At 34.8% G+C, this 22,885-nt stretch overlaps 1 protein-coding gene across 1 annotated transcript in view; it reads left to right on the top strand.

The window, feature by feature from the left end:
• Positions 1–206: 206 nt before the first annotated feature.
• Positions 207–22,885, top strand: part of LOC148956220 (uncharacterized) — a 28,445-nt gene continuing 5,766 nt past the window's right edge. The window contains exons 1-4 of the mRNA XM_089094532.1: positions 207–302; positions 4,301–4,388; positions 6,961–7,112; positions 16,020–16,156. Coding sequence (XP_088950658.1) covers positions 230–302; positions 4,301–4,388; positions 6,961–7,112; positions 16,020–16,156 — 450 coding nt within the window. The 5' untranslated portion in view covers positions 207–229. The remainder of the gene's footprint in view (positions 303–4,300; positions 4,389–6,960; positions 7,113–16,019; positions 16,157–22,885) is intronic.

Consider the following 22,885-nt stretch of genomic DNA (forward strand, 5'->3'; position numbering starts at 1 on the left):
AAGGGATAAGATATAAAAATAGAGACTTGGAGGATAATTTCTTAAAAAAGGAAGAAGACAACTAGCTCCGTATTTGAAATGACAACGTGACTTATTATAGGGTACAAACCGGAAAGCAAAAGGTCATCCAAGAGGTCTTTCTTACGTCTGTGACGCAAAACTCAGGGATTATTAAGCTCTCTTATAATTAAAATTCGCGCATTCTACTCGAGTTTGAATTTGATTCAACATGTCTGTTGTATTTCTACCTTTATTGTTTTCGTTAATAAACTGTGAAATAAGATTTAGCAATCCTATTGTTGGTAAGCTTTATTGTTTTCTTTATTTGGTTTTATTTTCCCTGTAATTTATTAAAGCATAGATCTGACTTCTGAGGCATGCAAAAGATTTAACTTGTAGACAGTGCCATGAAGGGGAAAGGACACCCGCTCGATTTGGCTACGATCTTCCGTCTACGGGGGCTTTAGTTTTGAAAATTCGTTCATGTATGTATGGGTTACCGTTTTCGTACAATCTCCCCAGAGCTCAGATCCTTGAGTAGTCCCACTGTTCTTTTCCTCTCGAAGCCAGTAAGTTAGCGTTCTTTCTATCTTTAATGGGTTTTCCTGGGCCTTTTGGTTGACGATAACAACAAATATACCTCGTAAGAAAAAGTAGTTTCTTTCTTAAGATGGACGGAATCTACTTTATAGTTACGTTTTTAGAATTTGTTGTGTATAATTGTGGTTTATAAGTATACGTTCCCTCTATGCCTATAGATGATTTTGACTGTTTTTTTTTTGGGGGGGGGGGAGATTGTATGGGCGTATTTCCTAAATTTTGAGTAGGACGGTTTGTCAAATTTCTTTAAGATTATTGTTATTTCGAAAGTTTTTGGCAAATTTAAATAATTTTTCGTGATTTTGTGGTTTTCTCGTTCTCGAGTGAGTTGTATTTGTTTTGTGATTTTCTCGTTCTCGAGTGAGTTATGGCTGATTTTTAGCCCTATTCTCTGTCGTCCTATTTATTCTGAATAAAACCCTTCACGGTGATGAGCAGTAAAGGAAACACGGCCCTTTTCAACAGAATCCAAATCTCTGTATGAGGGAATTTCGATAAAAATGTATTCGAAAAAATAGGAATTTCAATAACAAAATACATGATCTCAAAAGGGAGGGGGGCTACACAGAAGGTGGTTAATTCTTCAACAAAATGATGTACCTAGAGTGAATATTTTAAGCTCTTATCCACAGAAATGCAAAAAAAAAAAAATCCACGGGAATAGTAGCACAGAAAAAGCTATATAGTATCGGTAGAGGGTCATTTGAACGGAAATTAAAAGTAGTATTGTTCTTTTTAACTGGCTTAAAATAGTGCCGTCATGGGTCCTAAAATGGGTCCAGTGAGCACACTGTTATTTATTTTGATGTCCTTTGTACTTTAAATAGTCTACCAATTCAAACGATTGGATATCCTTTTCACTGTCCTTGGTACTCTAAAAATTCAGTAATTTTGTGATTTTGCACCGTAAAATAACAATGTAGGCCCAAGTAGGATCAACAAACAGTGGGTGTTCATTAAGAAAAAAAAATGTTTTCTGCGTTTCAGATTGTCCATATAGTTGGCTGATTAAAACAGTGCGCTGATTTAGTTTTTTTTTCGTTTTTGTAATTGCTTCAATTTTCTGAATACTAAGAGTGATCATCAGATGTGGTAAGCTTTATTTATGTATTTTGCCGCCAACACTTAAGAAGTGAAGTTAGGTTAATCCTAATGAAAAATACTAAAAAGTGATGAAAACGAAATACTTTAGAAACAAATTTGGACTTTATATTTGCACATTAGGGGGGGGGTAACTTAACCCCATCCCACCCCCCTATTGTGCAAATATGTAGCCCAAATTATTTAATTCCAATATATTCTGTCACCCGCCACTTGTTTTCCACTGAGAAGAAGCTAATTGTTTCTTAGTACAGATAGATAAAACCGGTTTGTTTTCGACTTCTACACAGCATAAACTTGAGTGTTGGCGGTATCAAACAGTTCGTGGTAACGAACTGTAAGTAAGGAGCGGCCCGGCTCAATGGTAACCGGAAGTCTAAAAAACGGAATTTCGATACCAATAGATACATCAAAAGAATCAGATTTTAACTGTGATTTCAAATATATAAGTTTCATCAAGTTTAATCTTACCCATCAAAAGTGAAGCGCCTGAGAAAATTTGGCTTATTTTCGAAAAAAGGGGAAAAGACCCCCTAAAAATTATAGAGCCTTAATGAAAATCACACCATCATATTCAGCGTATCAGAGAACCCTACTGTGGAGGTTTGAAGCTCCCATCTACAAAAATGTGGAATTTTCCATTTTTTGCCAGAAGAAGGATCACGGATGCGTGTTTATTTCTTTTTTTTTGTTTTTTTCTTTTCTTTTTCCCATGGGTAATCGTATCGACCCAGTGGTCCTATAATATCGTAGGATGGCTCATTGTAACGGAAATTAAAATTTCTAGTGCCCCTTTTAAGTGACCAAAAAAAATGGAGGGCAACTAGGCCCCCTCCCACGCTCATTTTTTTCCCAAAGTCACCCGATCAAAATTTTGAGATAGCCATTTTGTTTAGTATGGTCGAAAATGTGATAACTATGTCTTTTAGGATGACTTAATCCCCCGAGGCCCCCGGGGGGAGGGCTGAAAGTTATGAACTTTACCCAATGTTAACATATTGCATTGGTTATTGGGAAGTATACAGACGTTTTCAGGGGGAACTTTTTCTGGTAGTGGGGGGTGGGTCGGAGGTTATGTGGGAGGATCTTTCCATGAAGGGAGTTTTAATGGGGGAAGGGACATTGCTATGAAGGGGGCGCCGGACTCCCCAGCATTATTAAAAAAAAAAATCAGAAATTAAATATAAAAAAACAAGTTTTTCAGCTGAAAGTAAGGAACAACATCAAAACTTAAAACGAACAGAAAATATTAGCTATATGATTGGGTTCACCCCCTAGTCAATACCTCGCTCTTTAGGCCAAACATTTTTTAGTACTTTCATAAGAGCTATTTATTCTAATTAACCTTTGCGATTAAGGGGTTATTTTTAAAGAATTGGAACAAAATTCGAACTTTAGCTTAAAGAGCAAGGTATTGACTAGGGGGAAACCCCCTAATATACGTATTAAAAATATATGAATATAGAAGTTCGATATGTAAGTTAGTTCGTAAGTTACGTATATTTATTACTAATAAAAACGTTCGTAAATAAAATTCAACAAGTTTCAAGAAAGCCATTTAACCAAATAAAAGTAAAATTAATATACAAATTTTGTTTTAATTATTCTTGTACGGTGAGCCAAAATCAAAATCTGCATTAATTCAAAAATGTTCAAAAATTAAATAAAAAAAACAAGTTTTTTTTAACTGTAAGTAAGGAGCGACATTAAAACTTAAAACGAACAGAAATTATACTGTCCATGAAAGGAGCTGTCGCCTCTTCAGCGCCTCGCTCTTTACGCTAAAGTTTGACTTTTTCACAGCACTAGTTTTTTTAGCAATAAAAAACTTTAGCGTAAAGAGCGAGGCGCTGAGGAGGGGACAGCCCCTTTCATATACGGAATAATTTCTGTTCGTTTTAAGTTTTAATGTCTCTCCTTACTTTCAGTTAAAAAAAAACTTTTTTTTTTATTTAATAATACATAAATACCTGGCAAGCTAGTCTATGTATTTAATTCCTTTTTTCTGAGTATTTTCGTTTTTCTCCTAAATCCCTTTCCCGTGTATTATAATCTTTCTTCTGCCTAACAATCTTAAAAGTAGGTAAGAAATTAGCCCAGAAAAGCCATTTTTTAGACGCCTTAAGAAGAAATCTCTCTAAGATATCTGTTAAGTTCTACTACTCAAAAGAATAGCCCCTGCATCAGTGGTCTGGATAGGCCAAATCAAATAAGAATAGATAAGAAAAGGGGGCATTCTACTTGCTTATGTTTTACTTTGGACAGAGGAATGAATAATTTTTCAGGAAAAAAACATGTCTTGTGGAACAATATGTAATAATAGACGATGGAGCTTTGATGATTAGCTCTAAAGCTCTTAATACGTATTTGCGACTCATCAAGTGCCAATCGTTTAGACAAGAGCACCTCACCGCCTGCCTGTCCGGCGGTTCCAGTGTCAGAGACAACGCAGTGTCAAATTCCGAATTAGGGCTGTCTTTCGCTGGAGCTCTGTGTGCGCACATTTTCTAGGTTCTAGAAGAGTTACTTGAAGTTGAATTCCCAGTGTAATGAGCTATGCTGATGCGTTTTGTGCTTGTCATATTCTGCTTCTTTCTAGTTCGCCCCTTCAATGGGAAACCTATGCCCAAATACGATGGGTCACCAAATGGAAACTATGAAAAAGATCCGCAAAATATTAGAGAAAAGTAAGTGTATTTAAGTAATTATTTCCTTATATATTTGATTCCAATTTTTGGAAGCCCCAAGAACATCAACATATAAAATTTTTTTTTGCCCTGGGCCAGTCTTAGGTCTGTATCTAAAAATCAAGATTTTCAAAAAATCGTGTTTAATCAAAACTATTAAGTGCATAAGCCAGTAACACATCTTTGTCAGTGTTGCCACGTTGAGCAGCGAAAATAAATATGCGAAGCTTTTTAATTAAATTAGGGAACTCTTTTCAACGATCTAAAAAAAAACTCAAACACTAACGATCTTTTAATTGCCAAAGAAATTGTCTATTTCAAACCAAGAATAATTTAAAGAAAAGCTATACTTTCTTAAGCTGTTTTGTGCAATATGTTTTTAGCTTATTTTTTTTAACAGTTTTTCATCCACGTTCTTTTTTTTAATTTAGCGCCCGCTACTACCAGTGGCTACATACAGGGTTGCCACCGTCAGTAGGATTTTACTAGATCTAGTAAAAAAAAAATCTAGTAAATTTAGAGGATCTAGTAAATTTCCCGAAATCTAGTAAAAGCTAGTAAAAAGTCATGATTTATAGTAAACAAAACTTTTTTTATTTTCCATGAATTGAGGGGAAAAAATTATCGTAAATATATGACAATTTACAGTTTTTTCTTGTCTGTTTTACAATTTACAATTTTGCTTGTCTGTCTTTCAAAGAGACAGACAAGCATTCACCTATTTTCATAAACAACAGACAATTCACTTCCGGCGTCTAAACGTCGACAAAATCAACTTTGTCGACAAAATCAGCTTTCTGTGTATCAAATCTTACCAAATAAAAATCATTGACTTTCCAAAATACACTAATTTTATATATGCATATACACAAACACACGCACATATATATATATATATATATATATATATATATATATATATATATATATATATATATATATATATATATATATATATATATATATATATATATATATATATATATATATATATATATATATATATATATATATATATATATATATATATACGTATATATATATATACGTATATATATACGTATATATATATATATATATATATATATATATATATATATATATATATATATATATATATATATATTATATATATATATATATATATATATATATATAGTACCGGGAGCACGGTGGCTTCGACGCTTGTCTTCTAAACGCAGACAATTTGCACCTTTACTTGATGTCATGCCGTCCGAATGGACCTTATATTAGAAGTAGTGCCTTAGTAAAATTAGGTTTTTTTATTGGACCTTTAACTTTTGTCTTGGCTTGTCTTTTGTCATTATGAAAGACATATCACCATTGTTTCTTTCAATTGTTCAGGTGGTGGGACAAAATCTTGTTTTTCTTCTGACGATTTATCTAGTTTGGGTTTTGGATTTTCAAAGGTATGGTCGGCATTGATGACTACCTTTGTTTCTTTTAATTGTTCAAGTGGTGGGACGAAAACTTCTTCTTTCTTTTTTTTTTTTATTAACAAATGGGTCACAAAAAAAAACAACATACAAATCTCCATATAATGCTAACAAAACTGCATATAATACCAACAGTATCAAAATAGGTCCCGACGCATATTAGCGTATTTAGGATGACCCAAAAAAAAGGAACACTTCAACTACTTATGCACTTATACACTTCCTCGGGGAAATAAAACTCTCTGACTCCTCCTCCCCTCCCCCACCCTACTAAACAATTAATCAACATTCTAAGAATAATAATTTTTCTTTTTACAGGGAACTTAAAGGAACCCCACACTCATACTCTATGATTCATCATGCTTCCTTTCATATACCGACAATCATCTCAATCAACACACAAGAAAATTTTTTTGCCTCGGCTTGTCTCTTGCCACCATGAAAGGCATATCACCGAACCTTTGTTTCTTTTAATTGTTCATGTGGTGGGATAGGAACTCACCTACCCCCACTTTGTCTTCCAAAGATTTATCTAGTCGAGGTTTTTGATTTTCAAAGGTACGGTAGGCATTGATGACATTATCCGTCAAAATCCAAAACCCAATCATCATCACTATCATTTTCAGTTTGTTTGGTTGGTTTTACCTCGGCTTGTCTTTCGTCACTATGGAATACATATCGCCGAGCCATTGTTTTTTTTTTTAACAAAGGTATGGTAGGCATTGATGACCTTATCCATGTCAGAATCCCAAACCCAATCATCATCGCTATCATTTTCAATTTTGACTCGTTTTGATTCTTGCTGCCCAGGTTGATTTTCATTGACTCGCTCGCATGATCGGTGTCGCATGTCTTCTAACCGCGTATGTCTTTGTTTTTCATTTTCATTTTTGACTCGCTCACGTGCTCGGTCTCACGTGTCTTCTAAGCGCGTTAGTCTTTTATCTTCATTTTCGTTTTTTTACACGCCACCGCTTTTCTTCCGACCGCGTGTGTCAAATTTTTGTTTCAGAAACAAAAATTTTTGAAATTTATTCATCTTTGCATTTCATTAATCTTTCCATTTCAGAATTTGAGTTCTTTATAATATAGTTATAAAACAACAAACATTTTAGCATTCGACAATCCCGTCTTGATGATATCAAGAATCAAATGATGGGTGTATTTGGGCCAAATCGAACAATCCCTGTATTCAATTTCAGCCAGCTAAAATGGGAGATGAATACTCCACAAATGGCTTGGAAGATGATTCAAATTTTACCATCATGTAAGTGTATTTTTCCTTCTTTTTTTTCCATGTCCTTAACCTTGGTATGACCAACTTGTGGTCTCTTACTGCTGCTCTTGGTGAATGTTATGTTTCCTGTATAAGACTTAAAATCTTCCCCTTAATGGAGCTTAGCGATGTCTTTCTAGGCATGACCCTGGCTGGAAGATTTATCCCACAGGTTGACTGATCACGTAAGAAAGATTTCTAATCAGTTATTACTTAGAAGTTTCCTTGTGAACACAATAATATTAAAATATTTGAAAGCTTTTAAGCCACGTACAAAATGGTCGCCAATGGTCTATACAACCAGAGCCACAGAGAGCCAGGACAGAGCCAGGAACAAAACACTTTTCCCCCTCCCTCTTCAGCATCCTTAAATCGAGAAAAATTGAAAAAAACGCTTGACTAATATTCATTTTCGTTGTCAAACTACTCGTGGTAACGAATATAGATAAGGAGTTTCTGCCGCTAAAAGTAACCGAAACACTAAAAAAGAAATTTTAATAACAGTTTATACGCCAAAGAATGGAATTTTTTGCTGGCTCTGAATATATGAATTCATTAGGTTTAAAGTTAACCGTCAGAAGCCATGAGCCAGAAATAATCTGCCAATTCCCAAATTTTCCAGAAACAGGGGGGAAACACCCCCCCAAAAAAAAGCTCTATTGACTGATTTTTGTTTAAATTTGCATTATTTTGCATTATGTGAACCAATTCTTTACGAGAAACAAGTGCAAAAAAAAAAAAAAAAAAAAAAAAATGGGAGCCCCAAGAATTACGAAAAAAAATAGCAATAAGCTACAATTGACAATACCTAATGTAATCTTATCAAACAGTTCGTGGTAACGAACTGTAAGTAAGGAGCGACCCGGCTCAATGGTAACCGAAACTCTAAAAAACGGAATTTTGATACCAATAGATACACCAAAAGAATCAGATTTAATTCTGATTTCAAATATATAAGTTTCATCAAGTTTAATCATACCTATCAAAAGTTACGCGCCTGAAAAAATTTGGCTGATTTTCGAAAAAAGACGGAAAGACCCCCTAAAACTTATAGAACCTTAATAAAAATCGCACCATCATATTCAGCGTATCAGAAAACCCTACTGTAGAGGTTTCAAGGTCCTATCTGTAAAAATGTTGACTTTTTAATATTTTGCCACAAGAAAGATCACGGATTTATGTTTATTTGTTTTTTTTTCTTTTCCACAGGGTTGATCGTATCAACCCAATGGTACTAGAATATCTTGGGAGGGCTCATTGGACCGAAAATTAAACGTTCTAGTGTCCTTTTTAAGTGACCAAAATAATGGAGGGCAACTAGGCCCCCTCCCACGCTCATTTTTTTCTCAATGTCACCTGATCAAAATTTTGAGATAGCCATTTTGTTCAGCATGGTCGAAAATATTATAACTATGTCTTTTAGGATGACTTAATCCCTCGAAGCCCCCGGAGGGAGGGCTGAAAGTTATGATCTTTACCCAATGTTAACATATAGTATTAGTTATTGGGAAGTATACAGACGTTTTCAGGGGGGATTTTTTCTGGTAGTGGGGGGTGGGGTGGGTCGGGGGTTATATGGGAGGATCTTTCCATGAAGGAATTTTTCATGGGGGAAGGGATATTGCTAAGAAGGGGGCGCCGGATTTCCCATCATTATTTTTTTTTTTTAATCAGAAATTAAATATAAAAAAACAAGTTTTTCAACTGAAAGTAAGGAGCAACATCAAAACTTAAAACGAACAAAAGAATATTAGCTATATGATTGGGTTTATCTTCTAGTCAATGCCTCACTCTTCAAGCCAAAGATTTTTTAGTATTTTCATAAAAGCCATTTATTCTAATTAATGGCCTTTGTGATTAAGCGGTCATTTTTAAAGAATTAGTACAAAATTCGAACTTTAGCGTAAAGAGCAAGGTACTGACTAGGGGGCGAACCCCCTAATATACGTATTAAATACGTATTTTTTTCGCTCATTTTTTTCTCAAAGTCACCCAAATAAAATTTTGAGTTAGCCATTTTGTTCAGCATAGTCGAAAATCTAATAAATATGTCTTTTAGGATGACTTAATCCCCCACAGTTCACAGGGGAAAGGCAGCAAGATATGAACTTTGCCCATTGCTTACATATTGTATTGGTTATTGGGAAGTATACAGACATTTTCAGGAAGGATTTTTTTCTGGTGGGAGGGGGGGGCTGGAGGGGGGGGGGTTACTCGGGAGAATCTTTCCGTGGAGGATGTTTCTTTGGGGTAAGGGACATTTCTATGAAGGGTGCGCCGGATTTCCAAGAATTATTTAAAAAACGATCAGAAATTAAATTTAAAAAAAAACAAGTTTTTTCAACTGAAAGTAAGAAGCAACATTAGAACTTAAAACAAACAGAAATTATTACGTATATGAGGGGGCTCTCCCCCAAGTCAATACCTCGCTCTTTGCGCTACAGTTTTTTTTTTTTAGTGCTTTCAAAAGAGCTATCTATTCTAATTAAGCGGCCTTTGTGATTCAGGGGTTTGTGAATTAATTTTTTTTTTTAACTTTTAACGTAAAGAGCGTGGTATTGTCTAAGGGGAGAACCCCCTCATATACGTAATAACATATACGTAATAAAAAAAAAAAAAAAAAAAAAAAAAAAAAAAAAAAAAAACAAGCGATACGGCTCAATACTAATCGAAACTTTTAAAAACGGAATTTTAATGTCAATAAATGTATCAAAAAATGGGCTTATAATGCTGATTCCAAATATATAAATTTTATTAAGTTTAGTATTACTCATCAAAGGCTACGAGCCTGAGAAAATTTACCTGATTTTTTACAGAGGAAGGAAACATCCCCTAGAAGTTAAAGAATTTTAATGAAAATCCCACCATCAGATTCGATTTATCAGAAAACCCTTATTACATGGGTTTCAAGCTCATATCTGCAAAAATCTGCAACTACTTCTGCAACGTATTTTTTGCCAGAAGAAAAATATACGAATATAGAAGTTCGTTACGTAAGTTAATTTGTAAATTACGTCAGAACCAAATTTAGAGACAGCCATTTAGCAAAAGAAGAGTAACTTTTTATGCAAATTTTGTTTACTTATTCAATAACGGTGAGCCAAAATAAAAGCTGCATTAACTAAAAAACGATCAGAAATTAAATAAAAAAAAAAAAGTTTTTTAAACTGAAAGTAAGGAGCGACATTAAAACTTAAAACGAACAGAAATTATTCCGTAAATGAAAGGGACTGTCCCATCCCCAACCCCTCGCTCTTTACGCTAAAGTTTAACTCTGTCTCACAACTTTATTTTTTAAACAAAAAAAAACTTTAGCGTAAAGAGCGAGGCGTTGGGGAGGGGACAGCCCCTTTCATATACGGAATAATTTCTGTTCGTTTTAAGTTTTAATGTCGCTCCTTACTTTCAGTTTAAAAAACTTGTTTTTTTTTTTATTTAATCCTTTTCTAGGGAAGGATAAGTTTGAAGTCACAAGGTTTTGTAATAAGAATCAGTTAATTACGAAGAATATTAACGAGCCACCTGGAAGCTCAGTTACTTCCATTGTAGTTACATATTTAAAGATTGGTTTTGGGTTCTGGGGAGGGGGAGGGGGGGGGGGGTAAAAATGTGAATTATGTTGGAAATATTAAAAAATTACAGATTCTGCGAGAATTCCCAAGCCCGTTGAATGCGGAACTGCCTGTCTGCATGGGTAAGGAGTAACATATAGTTCGGAAATACTCTATAGCACTCGGTTATACATAATTCTATATAACGTAAAAATGAGAATCGTCGCTTAATGCAAAAATATTACAGTTTGGAGGTTTCTTAGTCTCAAACCCTGGAGGGTCTTTAATATCAAACAAGAAATTAAATCGTATTTTACTCCTTTTTAGATTATATTTGTTGCATCAAGTTTTGTCAATGCTGTTTAATATGTGTTTCACAGAGATGTGCAACGGGCGCATATGGTCGAATCTATAACCAAGGAAGCTTTTTGAAAAGGGGTGAAATTTTCTTAGGGGGAGGGGGGGATAATAGCTTCCAATACAAAAAAGCAGTACGGGAGCTATGGGAAAAATATAAGCTGCAATAATAAAAGTGCATAAAACCATGGCATTTCAGGGAGGGTGGGGAAGGGAAATGTGTCCAAAGGCCTCCCTAGCTAATTGCACTTCAAGAAGCAATTTTCGATATAGATTTTAGTGCAGTTCTTACGTATATTTTCAATAGTCTAGATGATTAAGCTGGTCTTCAAAATCAATCATAGTATATGAATCTGTCCAGCTAAAAAAAACTCCTACAATAACTCATCCCAGTCCCCAGGCCCAGGTTTTTCACCCCGTACTTCATCCTCTGAGTGGTCCTGACACATAAGTAACAAAATATATGATTAAAATAAATAACTGAACTCCAATTTACTGCAATAAGTCCATTAGTTAAACTATACCCAGAATTAACAAAAGAATAAACATAGTCTCTTTATAAAGTTATCAAATCCTGCTCTATAACCAATCTTGTAGCTAAGGGAGGGGAGGGGGAAGGGCATTCCCCCCCCAAATTTCTAAGGTCCAGGCACTCAGTGCCGGTGCCTTGGAACTTCGGGCGTCTTTGACGCCTTAATTTAGCTTTTGTGTCCGTGTTTGTCAGCACACTGGATGATTTTGTCGGCAGATTCTTTATATCCCCCCTTCAAACTCAAAACCGTAGCTTCACCCCTGTCTATAACTAAAGATTGACATTAATAAACACAGAAGCTGCCCATATAAGTGCAAGTGTAGCAGTGACGCGTCATCCCCGCCATAGCAGTTATGGTTTTCTTGTCTCCCTAAAGAAAGCGCCATCAAACATTCAGTAGAAGAGAACTGACACATTTACCTCTTCATAACGATATTGAAGTACTGAATGCATATCAAACAGTTCGTGGTAACGAACTGTAAGTAAGGAGCGACCCGGCTCAATGGTAACCGAAACTCTAAAAAACGGAATTTTGATACCAATAGATACATCAAAAGAATCAAATTTTAATGCTGATTTCAAATGTACAAGTTTCACCAAGTTTAATTAAACCCATCAAGAGTTACGCGCCTGAGAAAATTTGGCTGATTTTCGAGAAATGGGGGAAAGACCAATTAAAAGTTATAGAACCTGAATGAAAATCACACCATCATATTCAGCGTGTCAGAGAACCCTTCTGTAGCGGTTTTAAGCACCTCTCTACAAAAATGTGGAATTTTCCATTTTTTGCCAGAAGAAAGATCACGGATGCATGTTTATTTTTTTTTTCTTTTTTTTTGTTTTTTTTTTTTTTTCCCAGGGGTTATCGTAAACAACCCGTGGTCCTATAATATATTTAGGGGGCTCTTTTGAGCGGAAATTAAAAGTTATAGTGGCCTTTTTAATTGACCAAAAAAATGGAGGGTAACTAGGCTCATTTTTTTCCCACGCTCATTTTTTTCCCAAAGTCACCCGATCAAAATTTTGAGATAGCCATTTTGTTCAGCATGGTCGAAAATTTAAAAATATGTCTTTTAGGATGACTTAATCCCTCGAAGCCCCCAGGGGGAGGGCTGAAAGTTATGAACTTTAACCAATGTTAACATATAGTATTGGTTATTGGGACCTGGCTCAATGGTAACCGAAACTCTAGAAAACGGTATTTTGATACAAATAGATACATCAAAAGAATCAAATTTGAATGCTGATTTTAAATATATAAGTTTCATCAAGTTTAATTCTACTCATCAAAAGTTACGCGCCTGAGAAAATTTGGCTGATTTTCGAAAAAAGGGGTAAAGACCCCCTAAAAGCTATAGAACCTTAATGAAAATCACACCATCATATTCCGCATATTGGAGAACCCTACTGTAGAGGTTTCAAGCTTCTATCTACAAAAATGTGGAATTTTGCATTTTTTGCCAGAAGAAAGATCACGGGTGCGTGTTTATTTGTTGTTTTTGTTTTCCCAGGGGTGATCGTATCGACCCAGTTGTCCTAGAATATCTTGGTAGGGCTCATTGGAATGCAAATTAAAAGTTCTAGTGCCCCTTTTAAATGACCAAAAAAATGGAGGACAACTAGGCCCCCTCCCACGCTCATTTTTTTCCCAAAGTCACCTGATCAAAATTTTGAGATAGCCATTTTGTTCAGCATGCTCGAAAATATTATAAGTATGTCTTTTAGGATGACTTAATCCCCCGAAGTTCCCGGGAGGAGGGCTGAAAGTTATGAACTTTACCCAATATTAACGTATAGTATAGGTTATTGGGAAGTATACAGTACTGACGTTTTCAGGGGAGATTTTTCCTGGTAGTGGGGGGGGGGGTGGTGTATGTGGGAGGATCTTTCCATGAAGGAAGTTTTCATGGGGGAAGGGACATTGCTATGAAGGGGACGCCGGACTTCCCAGCATTATGAAAAAAAGATCAGAAATTAAATATAAAAAAACAAGTTTTTCAACTGCAACAGCAGCAACATCAAAACTTTAAACGAACAGTAAATATTACATATATGATTGGGTTCACCCCCTAGTCAATACCTCACTCTTTAAGTCAGAGATTTTTTAGTACTTTCATAAGAGCTATTTATTCTAATTAACGGCCTTTGTGATTAAGCGGTCAGTTTTAAAGAATTGGAACAAAATTCGAACTTTTGCTTAAAAAGCAAGGTATTGACTAGGGGGAGAACCCCCTAATATACGTATTAAAAATATATGATTATAGAAGTTCGTTACGTAAATTAATTCGTAAGTTACGTACATTTATTACTAATAAAAACGTTCGTAAATAAAAATGAAAAAAGTTTCGAGAAAGCCATTTAACCAAATAAAAATAAATTAATATGAATATTGCTTTTTAATTATTAATGTATTGTGAGCAAATATAAAAACCTGCATTTATTCAAAAAAGTTCAAAAATTAAATAAAAAAAAACAAGTTTTTTAACTGAAAGTAAGGAGCGACATTAAAACTTAAAACGAACAGAAATTATTCCGTATATTAAAGGGGCTGTCCCCTCCTCAACGTCTTGCTCTTTACGCAAAGTTTGACTTTCTCACAACTCTTTTTTTTTTAAACAATAAAAAACTTTAACGTAAAGAGCCAGGCATTGATGAGGGAACAGCCCCTTTAATATATGGAATAATTTCTGTTCATTATAAGTTTTAATGTCGCTCCTTACTTTCAGTCAAAAAAACTTGTTTTTTTTATTTAATTTAAAACAAGGCCATTCCAGAGTCACACCAAAGTTATTTGGCTTGTTTTTAATATGTTAAAAACATATTAAAAACGACAAAGTTATTTGTTTGGTTTGTTGTTCTGGGTGAATGTGGGCCTCTCGGCTATCTTTTAGTACTAATAATAATAATAATAATTTTAGTAATTTAATAATACTGATCTTTTTTTATTTATACATGGATCCTGGGCTAGCTGCTACTTTCATATTACTGTTGTATTATTGTGTCTTTGCCGTCGTAATTATCTTTGTATTGTAGTGTAATTTGTATTGTATCTTTGTCTAGGCCTAGTTTTTCGAGCTTGTCTCCCCATGGGCCTATGTCAATTATATACATGTATTTGTTAATAATAAAATGATTGAACTTGAACCAAAATCTATAGATTTTCTTTTTAGGTGTTCGCTCAAAACAGAAACAGGTGTTGAATTTAGTTTTGTAATAAATAGTTCTGCTACTCAAGTAAACAGTGACCACAATAGACGATATTAACGGGTCGTTAAAAGTCCCCAAAAGAGCTAGATAACTATTAGAAATATATTCTCTTACAGATTGTAACAACCGAAATTGAGCTATGCCCAAGTGAAAAACGAACGACTTTTCATTAGCCGTTTGAAATCAAATAACAAGCCTCAGCTTTCCATCTAGAATAGAACCTTATCATCCTTTCTGTCAATATTTTTTTTTGGAAAGCTTGGTTTAAAAAGAGAGTCTAGTTTATTATATGCCTTAGTTTCAATCTGTAGTTTTTCAACCCTTTTTCAGTAAGTAATAAGCCATCAACTAATGATATGAATATCTTACAGGTGCAATTTATTCAACTATTTAACAAAGCATAATTTGGCAAAACAAAAAATGAACGCAACAAGCATGCAAATTCACTAAGAAAATACACATGTTAAATATACCAAAATTTACGACCGCCAAAATGTAAAAACGCGTATATACACTTTTTATTATTCCGAGAAAATCGTCTTCAAAGATTCTAAGTTTCAAATATCAACTATTTAACGAGACATAATTTGGCAAAGCAAAAAATTAACGCAACAAGCATGCAAATTCACAAAGAAAATACACATGTTAAACATACCAAAATTTACGACCGCCAAAATGTAAAAACGCGTATATACACTTTTTATTATTCCAAAAAAATCGTCTTCAAAGTTTCCAAGTTTTGCGGCACTTTTCCCACCCATTGCGCTACACTTGACACAGGATTGAAGTAAAAAGCTGTTAGGATTGGTTTTAGACAGTTTTCTTTCCAATTATGCAATTAAAATACATCAAAGTTCGCTGACACTGCTAAATGTTGATTTTTCAACTTTGGCAAACAGGGCAAAATGCTGCAGATACGTATTTTTGCCAGAAATATGTTTGCAGGGAACTTTATTAGGACATTCTTGCATACACCCTCCGATTCACCTGTTTGAGCTGAATTCAGTGGTATATCTAACTCGGAAAGTGACTTTTCATGCATATTCGCGTTTTTACCTTTGAGCCGCCGTTTAATCTAGGAACGCTTCTTGTTAATAACTCATTCGCGGCTTATTAGGTTATCGAATTATTAGTAAGATTTTGAATTTTTACCTAAGATTTGAATTTTACTGTTTTTGCTATGATATCGGTTGGTTTAACCTAATAGTAGTGCAAAGACATTAGTTTTCAATTTAGAATGTATTTTTAAAGGTCAAAGTCCTCGCAATGCAGACGAAACCCTTTGGTCCCTCCCAATTTTCTTCAATGTGTTTTTCGACTTACAAAATTTATCGAAGAAACTGGTTAATCCTGGAGAAATTTTTAATGCGAAGTTTGTTTTGCAGAAGGTGAGTCTACTTTTCAAAATTTTGTCCGAAATTCGATTTAGAAAATTTAATAGAAGAATTCAGCAAAGGAAAGAGCTGCTTCTTTTATTGACGCTACAACAAGCCTCCCCTTTAATAAGGGATTATAAGTACATTGTTGTATTAAAAAAAAAAAAAAAAAAAAAAAAAAAAAGAACAACCTAGTATCTAGAGGAACTTTAAGAGCGGGCTAGGGTGGGATACATAAAGTCTAATCAGAATATAACGAGCCGATCAAAGAGAGAGCTGTAATGTAATGAAGCCCGGAATGGCTTGGTATCCAAAGGGAACCAAATTACCCTGATAAGTGTCCCAGGACACTCTGGAATAGCGTAATGAAATGGTAGACGAAGCAGCCAAGGTTGGGACATCGTTGGGATACTATGGTCTAGAACCTTTAATCCCTATTTCTCAGGGCTGCTGGAAGGCGGTGGATATCGCAATACCGTAATGCATAGTTGTGGGCCAATTATTGTGCAGGGATGATTATATCTTATCTATGATAAGAAGGGGGCTAAAGACTCAAAATGTGCTTTTTAAGCCTAATCTTTCAAACTCTCCATAACAGATCCTTCAGATCAATATGGAGGCAGGATCATTCCGCATTCTTCCGTTACCTCCAAATTTGGGCTAAGTCTACAATATGGGGGCTGGGAAAGTGATATCTACCCTATCATTTCGGAAACGGTAGTTTTGACGGAAAAGGCATTTTTCATATTTCGAAGCATTGTAATAAAAATTTAAGCTTTAAATTAAAGAGGTGACTATTGAGTGTGGCAGCCTCCCTCACAATTAGAGAAATCATGTTATATTGTGTGAAGCAAATGTACTTAACTGATCCCTTTTATTCTCGAGGGATCTACCTTCCTAAGGCTGAACTTCAGTGTAAAGAGCAGGGGGTTGAAGCCGGTTGCAGCTCTACTCACAGTTAGGATAACCCTGAATTTGATGTTACAAAATATAGACTTGGTTTACGTTAACAGGGAAACGTGAAGTGTTGTAACAATCCTTGGTCAGCTTCACAAACAAAGTGTTGTTGGAGTGGGTGAAGTGTGCTGCTAATGTCGAATCACGCAAAACTTCAAATAAAGAAAATGATATGTTCTTTAAAGACGGTCTTAATGCAGATACCCAGTCAGTGTTGACGTTTGTACACTGGCATTTGACTACTCACAGGGCAAGAATAACGATATAACCCTGCCCTCTCCTCTCATACGTAAATATGCTTATGTAGGATAACTTTTTAAAGGGAGGAAATTAACTACGAAAAGGCCTTAAAATCGTTATTCAAATTCATCAAAGTATGCTCCGTAAAAACTGTCTGATTAAAAGTTTGCTTCAATCATAAAGCAATAGGCTATGAAAGATCCCATTACGAGAATGAATAAGAACCAAAAAAAATTAATTCTCTATGGTCGTCAATTTCCATAACTTGTATTCTGGAGTTTAAAAACTATTAAAGTTATATTATTTTTTTAGTCATGCATTATAATTTTATAATTTTGATGTTTCCCGCGTTTTGATTTTTTTTTTTTTTGCATGTTTACGTTACAAATTATTATGTTTGTCAAGAAATTATGTATCATTAGTATTTATATATATATTGGCCAGTATTTATATTTGAATGTTATCTGAAATTTATATGGCCAGTTTGTTGATTTTATTTTTCTTTATACTCTCTAATTTGGAGGCTAATAAAGTGTTTGAATTTGAATTTTAAGTTGAACATCTTGAAAATGACGCCTTTTGCAAACTTGTATTAGAAAAATAAATTTTAAAGCGAAGACCATTTTATCGTCAAAATCTTTACAAAAAGCTACTAGAAAGAATCTTTTCATGTTTTTTCCCAAGCTTCCGGTTTTTAAAATGAACGCGAAGAAACGGTTTGAGAGGAGAGAGGAAATTTAGTTTTCTAGAATTCCAATCATATGATTTTTTTTCCAAAACTTCTTGTCTAGACAGGATATTTAGAAGTGATTAAAGGTGTCACAACGAGGTGTCTAGGATCAAAAGAGGATTTACTCGTGGGAAAACAAACTATTTCTTCGCTAATTGCAAGTCAGTCTGGAAATTCGGTATCATTAAGGGGATTGCCACTTGGTTTTTGGGGTATACAATAGCACGTGTATTGTCTATGAGTAAGGAGCTATGTTGCCATATTGTTTTCAATGGTCGCAATATAATAGATATTTCTCTAATAGCATACCAGCTTTGAAAGGTTTTTTCTTTTTTTGCAGACCTCGGATATATAGTTGAAATAAATCTAGATGATTTTTCATTTTTCATTTCTATCTTCGAAAGTAGTCTAGTTAGGGGAATGAAACTTTCAGTGATGGATCTAGAGCAAAGATTGGTACTAACCTCCACTTTTTGGTTCTAAACTCCATTCCCTTTGCCTTCAAAGGGTACTAACCTTTGATGAACTTGGAATGAAAGACCTTAAGCCGAACTAACTAGCCATGACAAAAAACCAACAGAGAAAAAAAAATCAATGAAAAAAACGACAAACGAGACTGCGGCCAGTGGAGAGAAAAGACGAAGAATGTAAAACAACGCGGATATTTCACCTGTATCAAAACAAGGTGTCTTCAGCACAAGAGAAACACAAGAAGAAAAAGATAAAAAAACAATCAAACTAAAACTAAAAACAAATAAAACCACCACCAATAAAATACAATTGGCGCAACTAATCCACGTAGGGAAAAGAAGCTATTAGAGTTGCTTCAGTGAGAACACATAAATAACAAGTGAAGACATGGTAGATTCAACACCAAATTTTATAAAAGGAAGTTAAAAGCTGTTAGACACAACCATTCTTCTTCGAAATGACGAAGTGAGTATGCAGCATTCAGTCAGGTGATGGAGAAGCAACAACCAAAACAAACCTTTTCAAAGTCTATTCTCAAACTAAAAAAATTCTGCAGACTTTAGACCTATGCACCATTTTAAAACGCGAATGGCCCATCTCTGCTTGTGATAGCCATTTTTTCTGAAATAAAAATCTTATCTTACCCGCCAGGTGTCCAAGAATTTGCTTTGGGAGGCTCATACTATCAAAATGACATAAAAGAGTACATTAGGAAAATATGGGGTATCCTAAAGTTGTAGTTTAGACACTTCTTTCTATCTTGGAAAGAAGTTGATTTAGGTGAATGTCCCTCTCAGAAATAAATCCAGGGCCAAGAAACTTGGAGCCAACTGAAAATGACAATGAAAAGTGGATAAATATTGAGCAGTTCACATTATTGATCTATGAATAAAGTGAACATGCCACTATATGTCTGTTTATGCTCTTTCCAAATATAATAATCGCTTTTGGCGCAAATTCACTCACCCCACCCCTATATACTAATTTAGGGTATATATTTGCACATTAGGCGGGGGGGGGGGGTTAAAGTTCAAACTTACCTTTATAGTCAGAATTGCATCCTTCATCCAAATTCAACATTCATTTGGGTGAGAATGGCCTTCTTACTACTCAACTAGATAAATTTATTCCCTGATGTTTCTAGTGTGGAAAATAGTCCTATTTTTTACATAGGAAGAGAGCATAAGTAAATATGTTATTGTTTTAACTTGCATATTTTTAGACTTGCATACTGTCCATTGTGTGTCAATTCAGTCGCTTGTTTTTTAACCTTTATTGTTCTATAGGGTGTTATGGAACCTATGATTCTGCAATTTTTTTATTTAAACACTATGCTTACAAGAGATTAAGATATACCATTTCTTACCTAAAATCGTTTAAAATCGCAAGATTTTCCCTATGGTCTTTTGTTGTCTGTGTTCTTTTTTTCAATTTGTACTCTATTTAAAATTTTTGACCGCTCCAAATTCAATTTCTGCGCACGTTTCTCATCACATGGTTGAACTTCTGCCTGTATATCCTTGTATTTGCACACACGAGGAGTTGTCTTCCTGTCGAGGAGGATCTTCATATCCTCCTCTTTGTTTTTCTTAAGGCTTTGAGGTAGCATATTCTTGTAGTTGTAAAAAGTGTTGTTGTTGACAACTACAATCCTTGTAGCTGTAAAAAGAGCTGGGAGTAGATTGTGATTTATTTTTGTTTATGCGCTGGGAACTATTCTTTGAAGACATAATACAGAAATTGGTTTATTAACTTTATTATTCTTTATGAAATTCTGTGTAGTTATTGAGGCACTCTGACTTCTCCTCGATCGACACTGCAAATGCATCAAAATTAAGTGTTATGTCACTTGTATCATTGAACATTTCTGCAAGCCATTGATGTGATTTTTCTACAGCAGGGGCAGATCCAGGTTTTTTTTAGGGGGGGGGGGCACAAAATAGGTTGATCCGATAAACTTGCGTTAGGAGCAAGTTTAATTAACGCAAACTTGAGTTAATTAAGTAAATTACTCTACTTTAGACTACGCTAGGGGGGGCGCGTGCCCCCGCGCCCCCGCCCCCCGCTGGATCTGCCACTGTTCTACAGTAGAAAATTTAAATTTTCACTTCTGCGTTGTTGCGATAAACGGTGAACTGGGATAAACAACCCAAAAAGATATTTTTCTCTGATTCACATGATTTAAAATACCCCATTTGCAGAACTCTTGTCTCATTCGCATTTATTCATATTCATTAATGTGCTGAAACTTAATGTGCTCAAAGCAATGCAGTACATTCGCCGAACAAGCAGCTATTCACTTTTTGGGAATGTCCCAGAAAACTACTCATTTCATATAAAAATTGGACATCAATTTACGAGAAAAGGAAAAAAGGAGAAAGTCCAGTAGATGAAGAAGAAGAATATTTTGTGGGACTAAGAATTTTCTCACTACTTTTGTTCGCTGGAAGGGTATGGTATTTGACTTGACTACAGTGAAGTCTGCTATAGTTCACGATTAGTCACTTGGACCTCTTATATTCCTCTCAAAATATTTGGTTAAAATGGAGACAAAACCTGATCTAAACATTTGATTAAGTCAACTGTAGTTCAGTTAAAGATCCGAGCAATCAAAACAAACGCCAAGCAGAGCATTACCATCTAAGCAAAAAAAAAAAGAATAATAATCATTATTTAACCCATTATTTAGAGGTTAATTTAGGTAGGTTAATCCTCCTAACTTTATTTTAAATGCATTTGAAAAATTAAAAGGTAATTTGTTTATTGATCAAAGAATAACTCTCATACTCAAACAAGTCCTTTCACACTTGGTTAACCAAAAAAGTCGATAAAAATATTGTAATCATCGCAATCATCATAAGTAAACTGTTCATATAGGGGATTGTTATTACCATTATTTTGAAATTTTAAAAATTTTTGTCTAGTTGACAGATTTTTACTGCCGGATAACCCTTATTGTGCAGTTTGAGAAGCAAAATGTGCTTACATTTCAATATTAGAATTATATCTGAAGGAGGGGAAGGGAATAAGCAAGTATACGGGGGGGGGGGTAAGAAAGCATACCGGGATGGGGTAAGCAAACATACAGGGAATTACTTGAAGCTGTGGGGTCCTCATTTCTGGGGAATAATATAGAAATTCTATGAATTTATCAATTGGGAGTGGAGCATGTATATATGCAGTGCGAGGGCTTTTGTGTCAAGACCTTTGCCCTTTGAAATCGCAAGGTTTTCCTAATTTTTCTCCATAGTATAACCGTCATATAATTCGCACAATTTCTGAGTTGTTTTTTTTTCGTCCCCTTCCTCCCAAATGTTGCCACCTTACCCCGGAATAGATTTCTGCACACACCTGGGGAGGTGGATCTGAATTCTCTAGGGATATTTGGCAATTCTCAAGCAATGCCAGCATCTCTTCAGAGAGATGATTAACAATTGTTGCAGCTATAACAATTTGAATCCTTGCCGTATATAAATACCAGCATTATTGTAAAAGGCTAGACAACAAGCATAAAAAAGAAAAAAAGATTCGGAGCATATATTCTTTTGTGATGGCCGGAAACAAAATTGCCCCCTCCCACCAGATGCTAAATTCTAAGTGTTATCTCTTTGGTGGTTTCGTCCCCATTCATTAAAATTTAAGGGAGGGCAAAATTTATTTTTCCAAATCTATGGGGCAATTTTGTTATTTTTTCAATTATGTCAATAACATGCAAAAAAGAGCATTTTTAAATGAAAATACACCAAAAAAGTATTTTCCGAAATCTAGAGTGTTGAAAAATGCCCAATCCCTTCACAATTGGGACCCCTTCACCCACACACTTCAAAAATTATTAACTTGATTCACCAGCCGTGAAACAAAACAGGGTATATTTATGAAACTATGTATGGAATTTGGCATAATAGTCCAGTAAAAGTACGGTTTGACCGGGACAAAATAGCAACAAAAGATTTTTTTTTTTACACCAAAATGTTAAAAAAAATATCGCTAAACAACATATCCAAAATCCGCTAAAATTGCCCGCCGGGAAAACCTTCTGGGGCTGCTTAAAGAGGGTGGAAGGGGGCAAAAATTAGGTTTTTCCATTTTTGACATTTAGGAAGCTTTTCTTACACTAAAATATTCAAAAAATATCACTGAACAACATATTCGAAATCCCGTGGGAAAAATCTTCTACGGCTGCTTAAAGGGGGTTGAAGGGACAAAAAATTGGTTTTTTTCCTTTTTTGACAATTAGGAAGCTTTTTTTACACTAAAAATGTTGATAAAAAAATCGCTGAACAACATGTCCAAAATCCGTGAAAATCGCCCTCCGGGAAAATCTTCTGGGGCTGCTTAAAGGT

The sequence above is a fragment of the Artemia sp. Qi Xiang Cuo genome, chromosome 1 (assembly GCF_049724085.1).
Source record: "Artemia sp. Qi Xiang Cuo chromosome 1, ASM4972408v1, whole genome shotgun sequence".
Lineage (NCBI taxonomy): Eukaryota > Metazoa > Arthropoda > Branchiopoda > Anostraca > Artemiidae > Artemia > Artemia sp. Qi Xiang Cuo.